Raw genomic sequence first — 9597 nt, 5'->3', positions numbered from 1 at the left:
CTAACCTGACCAATCCCAAGTTGCAGCCAAATCACTCTTAACCTCTTAAGAGTGCTTTGGCTTCAAATTATAATGTTAACTTACCAAATGCTCAAAAAACTTTTTTGTCTCAATTGTACTTTTCATAACTCTTATCTCAAATATAATAGGGTCCCGTTTGGTGCATCTTTCTGTACAGGCTATCGGCTGTTTAAAAACCTGGCAGTTCGTGTTTTGGTCTTTTCTCGTTTGGTTGAGAAAAGATCTAGCTGCTAAAAGATGTTATTTCTAAAACATGTCATCTCGAAAAGATGTGCAAAGCTTGTTTTGGGCTATTTTCGACTTTTTTATCACATCTTTGTGCAGAAAGACGTGCGGGAAGACACGCCTTAACCAAACGGTCTTCAGGCTTCTAAGATCTTAATGCAAAAGTTCACATCGTCTTTTATTGCCAACTTTACCGAAAGACCTATGATAAAAAACTTGCCCAACGACACTTAAAGCAGCCTTAGTTATCTTTAAAAAACAAGCAACAAAATACAAATAGTTGCATCCTAATTTTTCAATGACAATTTGATCCATTTAATTCCAATTTTGTGGTTTAATTAGTGATTTATCTTATTACTTTTGTCCATAAAAAATATCACATTAAATATCAATCTCCTAAACTAAATTATAAATATATATTATATTTGAATAACATGTGCGCCAAAACCCAAAAGTACCAAGTCCCATGTTTAGTTTTGTACTTCTAGTTTAAAACTCTTTAGACTTCAAATTGATGTATTCTTAAAACAATTCTTACCAAACGCCTAAAACACCTTTTGATTCTATTTTGTTTTCCACAACTACAGCTCAGAAGCAAAAGTTATGCTTTTGAAATTTGGTTTCCTCCTATTAACTATGAGTCTATGACGCTATGTGGGTTTCAGATTCTGACTTATGGTAGAGTAGATTGTGGATCCACATTAACCAGAGTCTAAATTCTAGGATGTAATTATTAAAACAACTCAAACAGTTATCACACAGCTCTCGTGGGATGGCTTGTTTTAGCAACTTGGTACGTTACAAGTAGAATATTTTGTATATTGAGTAGCAAAAGAAAAAGCAACTTAGATTTGTATAGAAGTTCTCTTGCATTAAAAAAAAATTAAGTATACAAGTTTGGGGTTGAAAGAACATGTATACAGCAATGCCATTCATGAAGCTAGAATACTTACGGGTCCCACCGTGTCTATAGCGCCTTTGTGACTTAAGTGCAGTTGAGAATATGAGATGCTGCCTGCAAGGATTCTTTGTATTAGAGAGAAATAAATATAACTGAAAATTTTAAAAATAGAAAAAGGAAAAAAGGAGAAAGGGAGAGCGGAGCCCTCTGTCTTCCTTGATTCTCTGTCCACCACCCCCTATAACATGGCGAGAGCCTAGAAGTCTCACACCAAAATAACTTAATAGAAGTCCTCTTTCTTCTTTCTGTTTCCCACAATTCAAACGCAGGAAGAAGACCAGGACTCGGTCCAAGCCTCCAAGGCCACCATCTCTTATTCCGCCTTTCTATCTTCTCTGACTTCCCTCTCTCTCTCTCTCTCTCTCTCTCTCTCTCTCTCTCTCTCTCTCTCTCTCTATGTTCTTGACTTTTTGTCCTTCGTGGTAGTTTCTTCTCCCTCTGGAGGTTTCCGTCGTCGTTGTTTCTACTCAATGGTGTCCATTCTTTCGTTGATTGGGGGCAGAAACTCAAGCTTGCTCATAGAATTATTCTTTAAATCGGGGTTTCGTTTCTCTGTTCTTGCTAGTAGGTCCTCCTGATCTCGAAAACTATGCTTTTGTGGTGTTTTTGTTTTTCTTAATTTCCCCACCCCTTTTTTCGCTTCTTGTCGGAAGTACGTTATTAATGCGTTAATGCCGGTTGTTTCAGGTAACATATAGAAATTTAAGCTTTTAATCGAAGTGGGTTTCTGGGGTTCTTTGATTCTGAGGAGTATTTTGGTTGATTATGGTTGAGCTTTTATGCTCTATTTGTCTCTTCCCTTAGGGTTTGTTTATTTCTGCTAATTCGTGTTTCCGGTGTCTGCCTATCAGCAAATTTTGTTGTTATGGTTTCGATGTCTTGAAGTTTGATTTTGACGGTCGATCTCTGATGGGTTATCGTTTATGGGGTACTATGTTCTTGAAAAGTTGAATTTTTGGGACTTGTGTGTTTATCTTTTTTTTCTCTATATATCCTGTTATATGCTTCTTCATTATGCCCTTCTTTTTTAGCCGTTTATGTTCTTAATGGATTTTGCTGCATGGGCTGTTATTTTTTTTATCCTTTTTTCTCTCTAACCTTGAAATTTAAATTTTGATCGGTGATCTTCTGTGGGTCTTTCTTTAATTGTAAATTTTGATCCTTTTCGAAAATTTTAAATTTTTAGTTGTTCTCTGCATTACTCTGTCCATCTCCAAGCTTCTTTTCGTCTCAACTCCTTTTGTTCCCTCTTTCCATTCTTTTTATTATTCTTTTTTTATTTGAAAATTTGTATGATTTTTGGCCTTTTTGATTGGTACAGACTAGAACCGTTACACGCTTGACGAGACGTTTCCCTGCGCTCTCGTCGGTGGGAGGACTAGGATTTGATTTGCAAATTTATTACGGTTGAAGAAATATCACACATGTTACCCTTCAACAGAAACAGAAATCAGCCAAGGACCAGCAGATCTTGGTCTCTTTCAGGTGGGTGGGTTTCTTTGTCAATCGCTGGAGGACCCTCGTATATTTTAGAAGACCTGGTTTTTTGCACATTAATTTAATTTCTGATCGTTTATTCATTATAAATTACTTTCTGTTACAGTCGAACAACGAGAGAGAGAGAGAGAGAGAGGTGGGATAAAAAACTTAGAAGCTCGTCAAAAAAATAAAATAAAATGTGTAAAAGGAAAAAAGAAGGAAAAAGCGAAGCTTATTCAAGTAACGGTGAAATGATGCAAATCACATATTTGTTATTTCTATATATACAAATATAGAACAAATTAAGATATGGAAGTATTGAGATGGCTGCAAATAAATTTGTTAAAGGTAGAGGTGATCTTAGTGGAGAATGACTGCTAAACTGGGATATGAACAAGTGGATTTATAATTTGGGTATTGAATTGAAATTCTGATTTCTGCAGCAGAGCCTTAGCCAGGAGGTTTCTGTAACCAAAGGATAAACAATACTGCTGTTGGTTAGTATTTGGTTGTCTATATGGAATTCCTATTGATTAATTTTTCCTGTTGTTCATGCAGGCATGGATTATGCAGATTCAAAACGGAAGAGCAACTTTGTTGGCAAGGTTCTTTTGCTTGCTATTCTCACAGCCCTATGCATTATTATGCTGAAGCAGTCACCTGGATTTAGTAGCCCGAGCCCGGTAAGTTCCTCATAGAATGCAATATGACATTTGCCTTTCCCAGAAAAAGTTGGTATTCAATACACCAACTTTCTCCTGATTTGCATGTGCAAAGCTGGTGTTGAATACACATTTCTTGATTTGCATTACCAAAGTAAAAGGAAATATATAGAGTTGAATAGAACAAATTATATTCATATGCTTTTCCCCCCAGTTGATGCCTCCTGTATGGACCCATATGGATCAAAACCTCACAATTTCATGATTATGAGAAAGAACTATCACATCACCACCAATCTAGTTTTCCTCTGGAGCTAAAATATCTGTTCCAATTGTTACTTTACTGCTTATAGTAATAGGATCATTTTCTTGGTAAAACTTTGGCCTAAAATATCAAGCATGAAAGCGGTTTTACTTGGCTTTTTTTTTGTTTACGTTTACCCACATGCATAGTTACCTAGGTTGATATTAAAATTGCATGGTTCTTCCATCACCATATGAGATGTTCATCTACATCTAGTACTACCCAACTACTCAACAACTTCTTTGTAGAGTGTTAGAAAAATTTCCTTGATTGAATTCATTAAATTGTTTCCTTTTACTTGTTTCCACTTTGCTATCCCTCTCTAACAGTATTCTTTTTTCTCTTTTCTTTTCTCCAGTTCTCCCGTCATGAACCAGGGATGACACATGTCTTAGTAACTGGAGGTGCTGGCTATATTGGTTCACATGCTGCACTTAGACTTCTGAAGGATTCATACCGTGTCACCATAGTGGTATTTATCATTCTGAACTATGAGTTTCCTCTTTATTGTTCGTTTCAAATGATTGAGATTTAAGTACCAGAAAAAACAATGTAAAAATATAAAATGTTGTGTGTATCTTTTAATTCTGACAGGACAACCTCTCCCGGGGAAACATTGGTGCAATTAAGGTCCTTCAGGAGAAGTTTCCAGAACCTGGGAGACTTCAGTTCATTTATGCTGATTTGGGCGATGTGAAAGCTGTATCCTACTTTTACAGTCATTGGGTGCTTTTTTTCTCTAACTTAGCTTTTAATCTTTTGAAAGTTTTTACCTTAATTGATATATTTCAGGTACACAAAATATTTGCAGAAAATGCATTTGATGCTGTGATGCATTTTGCAGCTGTTGCTTATGTTGGGGAAAGCACACTTGATCCTCTCAGGTGTGGGTTATTCTTATTTAAACTGGACCCTTTTAAACATCAGTTGATCTTGAGAAAGATTGGTATATTCTAATAACCAACTTCCTTAGAGTGCAGAAAATTTTACTTAGTACCTTGGGTTAGTTAATTAGTAGAACTGTAGAAATCTCTGCATTAATTTGCAGGATTTAGTAACTATTAACTCAATTCTGACAGTTGGGTTGCTAAGTTGATGAGAAACTTTTTTCCCCATCTGAGACTACAAACTTCTTTATTTATTTGAAAATTTGATAAGAATTTTTCTTGAAGTGACTTTTCTTGGAAGAAAAGAATCATAAATGTCAATTTATATGTCTGAATAGAAAAAATAAAGCATTTAGATTTTTCCCCTTAACTTCTTAAACATTGGTAGAACTGTAGAGGAAACTTCTGTTCTAAGATTTATGTTCCAGATTTTAAGCCTGTTCAGGTGGCTGTCTTTTTTATTTTGAAGTCTTGAAAGTTCATAGTCATGTTTGGTTTGTTTAGAGCTAAACTACAAGAAGCTATATTTGGAGAGGTGTGATGAATTTGTCAATGTGTCGATCTATTTATATATCAAACATAAAGACTTTCTACTTGGTCATGGATGCTTTGTCTGAGTATGAGAAACTAGAATTAACATTTACAAGTACTATCCATTTAATTCAGAGCAATTTTTCTCAGTTTTGTTAGATGTGTCCCTTAAGTATGCAATCCTGTAGAGGATCAAGAATCTTTAGATTTTTTTCCCTTTTTGATCAGCAAGAATCAGTTAATAATTTCCATATCTTTAGTAAACTCTGCTCTTCAAACTAATGCTATAATTGTTTCTATTATCACATAGATGTGTCTACACATGATTTTGACACCATTTAGTGGGGTTTACAGCACTAAGTTCTCTGATCATTAATACACAAGCTTGGAGGATGGAGAAAGATGAATTTCCCTGATTAAGTAAACTTTCTCAGAATACCCATTTAATCTAGGGCAATTTAGGATGCATTTGGCATGCTTTCAGAGAGTTAGTTTTGATTACTTTGTCATTCTAAGAATCATTTTTATTTTGGGGGGGAGGGGGTCAAAAGTCATTCTAAGAACTCCCTTATTGGAATTAAAAAAATAGCTTAAAAAAAGAATCAATTTTTACTCGAATTTCATTCTTAAAATGGTGATTCTGCGAAGCAGAGCTTTTATTCAATTTGACCAGATGGATCTGAAAGGCATGCAAACCTGTAGCAGAACCAAGAATGTCTAGCTGATTTGAAATCCAAGGATTTTCCAAATGGCATAATTAATTCTCTAGTATTATAATGTATGTATCTTTAACTCAGAAGTTGGGATTCATTTTAGCTTCCTAACTTGCTTTGCATTCTTGTGTATCATTGCAGCTCTAATGGGATATTAACCATTTTCTACCTCGTTGTGAAAGCCCCCTAAAATTTTAGTGTTTTCAAAAGATTAAACAACTTTATTTTACTATTTATAGTGAAAAAGTGAAAAATACCCTGTCTTTTTTTTTTTTTTGTAATGACACCTTCCTCTGCGTTGCAGATATTATCACAATATTACATCAAATACCTTGGTAGTATTGGAGGCAATGGCTGCACATGGTGTGAAGACACTAATCTACTCAAGTACATGTGCAACATATGGAGAGCCTGAAAGGATGCCTATTACAGAAGCAACTCATCAGGTTATAGCTTAAAGCTACATTGTATTTGTTGACAATGATTTAGGGATGCACACTATTTTCCTTTATTTGTAAATGCTACAGAAATAGAGAAAAAGTGGCTGTTACAAGTTCTTCTATCTGTTTTACATTCATTGTGACATGACAAATGACCATGATGCACAAATACAGGCCCCAATTAACCCATATGGAAAAGCCAAGAAGATGGCAGAAGATATCATTCTCGATTTCTCAAAGAATTCAGACATGGCTGTCATGATCTTAAGGTTGGTGTGTGTATGTATGTGTTGTTCATTTGGGTTGTTTTTATTCTTGATGAAGTTAATTTGTCTGTATCTGTCCATCTTATTTGATCTTGGGATGGTACATTGTTCCGGGAATTCATATAGATCCCATTACACCCCATACCTTAATTCCTGAATCCTGACCAACCATTAAAAGTCCAATGGAAACACTGGTCCTCTGCTGCTTTTTCAAGCTTTTTGAAAGGTATAGTTCAATGGTTTAAATGGTTTTGGTTTCTTATAGCTAGTGTCAGTACGGTGTGGTAGCGCCAAGGCTTATTCTGTCTTCTCTTAGTCTGAGCAAGTTATGTTTCCATCCTTTTAGGCATTGGTGTTCTGGGTAACTTAAGTTAAAAAGCTTTACGAAATCCTCCTAGTGAACATAGACAAAATGGGTAGCTAAAGTTAAAGTATGCTAATAATCCACATAATCAAATATGACAAACCTACTAAGCTTTGTATCCATATCTCTAAAGAGTAGAACTAGTTGAACCAATAGTTGCAAGACTAATTTCCCTCTATGAAAAACTTCCAGATATTTCAATGTGATTGGTTCAGATCCAGAGGGAAGGCTAGGGGAAGCTCCCAGACCTGAATTGCGTGAGCATGGACGGATATCAGGTGCTTGCTTTGATGCAGCAATGGGGATAATTCCTGGGTTGAAGGTTTGCTGCTGATCGTTTTCCTTTCACTGTTTTTTCTGCTTGTAAAAGAATCTGCAGATTATGCAACATAAGAAAAATGACCAAGTTTCTTTTATTTATGTGCATGATATTTGTTACTGACTTTTAGTTGGCATTTTCATTAGGTCAAAGGAACAGATTATAAGACACCTGATGGCACTTGCATAAGAGACTACATTGATGTCACAGACTTAGTTGATGCTCATGTGAAGGCTCTTGTGAAGGCAACCCCTGGAAAAGTTGGTATTTACAATGTTGGCACAGGAAAAGGTAGTGAATTCAACGTAGATAAGATGGCAAATTGCAAATACATCTGTTTATTTGAGGAATGCAGGCATTTTGGATGGAATAGTGTTCTTGTTGAAATTTCTAAAGCTTTTCTGTATCTTGTAAACAGGTAGATCAGTCAAGGAATTTGTGGAGGCATGTAAGAAGGCGACAGGTGTGGACATCAAAGTTGAATATCTCAGCCGCCGGCCTGGAGATTATGCTGAAGTTTACAGTGATCCATCCAAGATACTGCATGAGTTAAACTGGACAGCACAGTACACCAATCTTCAAGAGAGTTTGCAGATTGCATGGAGATGGCAGCAGTCACATCGTAATGGATATGGGCCCCCCTTGGCTATGTCCTCTTGATAGATCATTCCACATTGTAATTTGTAACAGAAGATTCAGATAGGTGCGGCTGTGGCATTGAGCTCCCACATTTATTTCTTATTGACCTTTTCCTTGATATGCAAAGGGGAGGTTTTGGGTATTCATTTTGGAGATAAATCAGCGTAGGAGCAAGCCCATTTGTTATATTAATGAGAACAGAGAAAGTTGAATAATAATGCATCCAGCCCATATAGCTCCTTATACTAACCCTTCTCATTATTGCAGAAGTCTTTTCTGACAACAATTATATTTGGACTCGTCGCTGTTCTTGCTTGTAACATGGAAAAGAAGCCTCCATTTTATGGTAATCTAGATGTTACTGAAAGATCTCCATGGGTGATCTGAATTTTCGAACAGTAACCTCTCTCTCTCTCACTCACTCTCTCTCTCTCTCTATATATATATCATTTTTTAAGCCAGAAAGACGATTTCATTGTAATCATCAAAAACTTGTACTTTGTTTCTCTCTGAAAATGGGGGGAAAAAAGGTGGAGAGAGGAGTTCAAATGGGGGAAAACAGTAACCACCAGGTCCACTAAGGTTATAGAGATATGAGAGAATTCCCTGATAAGACTTCTGCAAGTGGCTAAAGTCTGATAAATGATCGACAGAGAGGAGTTCAAATCAGCCCCCATAACGTCCCACGGCACATCCCCGCCGTGTATAGGAAACATCTGATGAGAAAATCAGAAATGATGATGTATCAGGAGATGTTCCCGATGTGCTGTAGAACATTGCGGAGCGGAGGGCAATCTTGTTGGGGCTGATTTGATCTCGACGCAGAGGAATTAATTAGCCCTTATACAGCTTAATTGTTTTTTGGTTTTCTCGTTCAATGCACACGTGATTAATCCCAAGAGATTTGGCCAATAGCAATCCTTTAAATGCTACTGCGTCGCGATCTGAGAAGAAGATGAATGGCACCTTTTGCACAAGCAGTAATGAAATCACCCGCATGATTCACGATGACAATGCCTATTTCCCGCACTAGTAGACTTTAAGGCATCATAAATATTGCTGTTAAGCCCGACTCCGGATTTTCTGCTCATGAGAACTCTGCTCACGACTATTCATAACACTATCCCATGAATTGGGAACACCTCCCCTTCATAATACTATACAGGAGGATTAGATGTTTTTTATGTGTAGCTATGATGTTATGTGGGTAGACGTGGGCAAAGTTTGTGTGGGCAGGAGATCCGGACTCAGCCCAACTCCCCCTGGTTTTTGCCAATTATGGGACACAACCGATCTTGTGAGAGGGCTGGGAGAGGGGTTAGGGAGAGGGGTATGCTAGTTTGTGCACAAGATATGACCAACACTTTCTCTGGGAGGAACTCTTAATAAAAAATTTTCTTACATCTGGTTTTTCAAATACACCATAGTATAATAACCCCATTATTGAAAACAGTACTGTCGACAGTACCCAAATCCGAGTCCATGTTTTGCCATTCCTTTAATTCACATAAACGTCTATCAGGCTCAGTTTGGAACAAGGTTCAAAATATCATCACGTATCGGCCAATACATATTGTATCGGAGCCTTTCCAATATACTCCTATGGGGGATATTTCGGATCGGCAAGTGGTTCAGGGGGTAGACGGGCCTTAGACCGGCCCCTCTAAACCAGATTCAGAAAAAAGAAACAGTACTGATACAGGCCGACACGCCCTATTGGCATATCGCCCTGTATTGATATTTTGAACCATAGTTTGGAAGCCAAAAATGGCTTTGACAGGTGGAC

At 36.9% G+C, this 9597-nt stretch overlaps 1 protein-coding gene across 4 annotated transcripts; it reads left to right on the top strand.

Moving 5' to 3' along the window:
* Window positions 1-1343: 1343 nt before the first annotated feature.
* Window positions 1344-8209, top strand: LOC104598365 (putative UDP-arabinose 4-epimerase 2). 4 transcript variants are annotated; one of them, XM_088891646.1, is made up of 12 exons: window positions 1344-1894; window positions 2529-2692; window positions 3245-3369; window positions 4011-4124; window positions 4247-4354; window positions 4445-4536; window positions 6088-6229; window positions 6398-6492; window positions 7046-7175; window positions 7319-7463; window positions 7591-7875; window positions 8079-8209. In XM_088891646.1, exons 2-11 carry the CDS (start codon window positions 2632-2634, stop codon window positions 7830-7832), a joined length of 1254 nt encoding a protein of 417 aa, XP_088747772.1. In that variant the 5' UTR covers window positions 1344-1894; window positions 2529-2631; the 3' UTR covers window positions 7833-7875; window positions 8079-8209. The 4 variants fall into 4 exon arrangements, with proteins under 4 accessions (XP_088747772.1, XP_010258701.1, XP_010258702.1 ...); XM_010260399.3 differs by lacking the exon at window positions 8079-8209 and having other exon boundaries at window positions 1345-1771; window positions 7591-8060; XM_010260400.3 differs by lacking the exon at window positions 8079-8209 and having other exon boundaries at window positions 1345-1894; window positions 7591-8060.
* Window positions 8210-9597: the final 1388 nt, after the last annotated feature.

The sequence above is a fragment of the Nelumbo nucifera genome, chromosome 7, assembly GCF_055504915.1.
Source record: "Nelumbo nucifera cultivar China Antique chromosome 7, China Antique-T2T, whole genome shotgun sequence".
In the NCBI taxonomy this organism is placed as follows: domain Eukaryota; kingdom Viridiplantae; phylum Streptophyta; class Magnoliopsida; order Proteales; family Nelumbonaceae; genus Nelumbo; species Nelumbo nucifera.
Note: the sequence above shows the minus strand (reverse complement) of the source record. Positions and strands in the feature narration are given on the sequence as shown.

Excerpts from the sequence above, each read along its gene's own strand:
- LOC104598365 (XM_088891646.1), top strand. The coding sequence starts at position 2,632 with ATGTTACCCTTCAACAGAAACAGAAATCAGCCAAGGACCAGCAGATCT. Across the intron at positions 4,537-6,087 it reads AGCACACTTGATCCTCTCAG|ATATTATCACAATATTACAT; the intron begins GTGTGGGTTATT and ends TCTGCGTTGCAG. Across the intron at positions 7,464-7,590 it reads CAATGTTGGCACAGGAAAAG|GTAGATCAGTCAAGGAATTT; the intron begins GTAGTGAATTCA and ends TCTTGTAAACAG.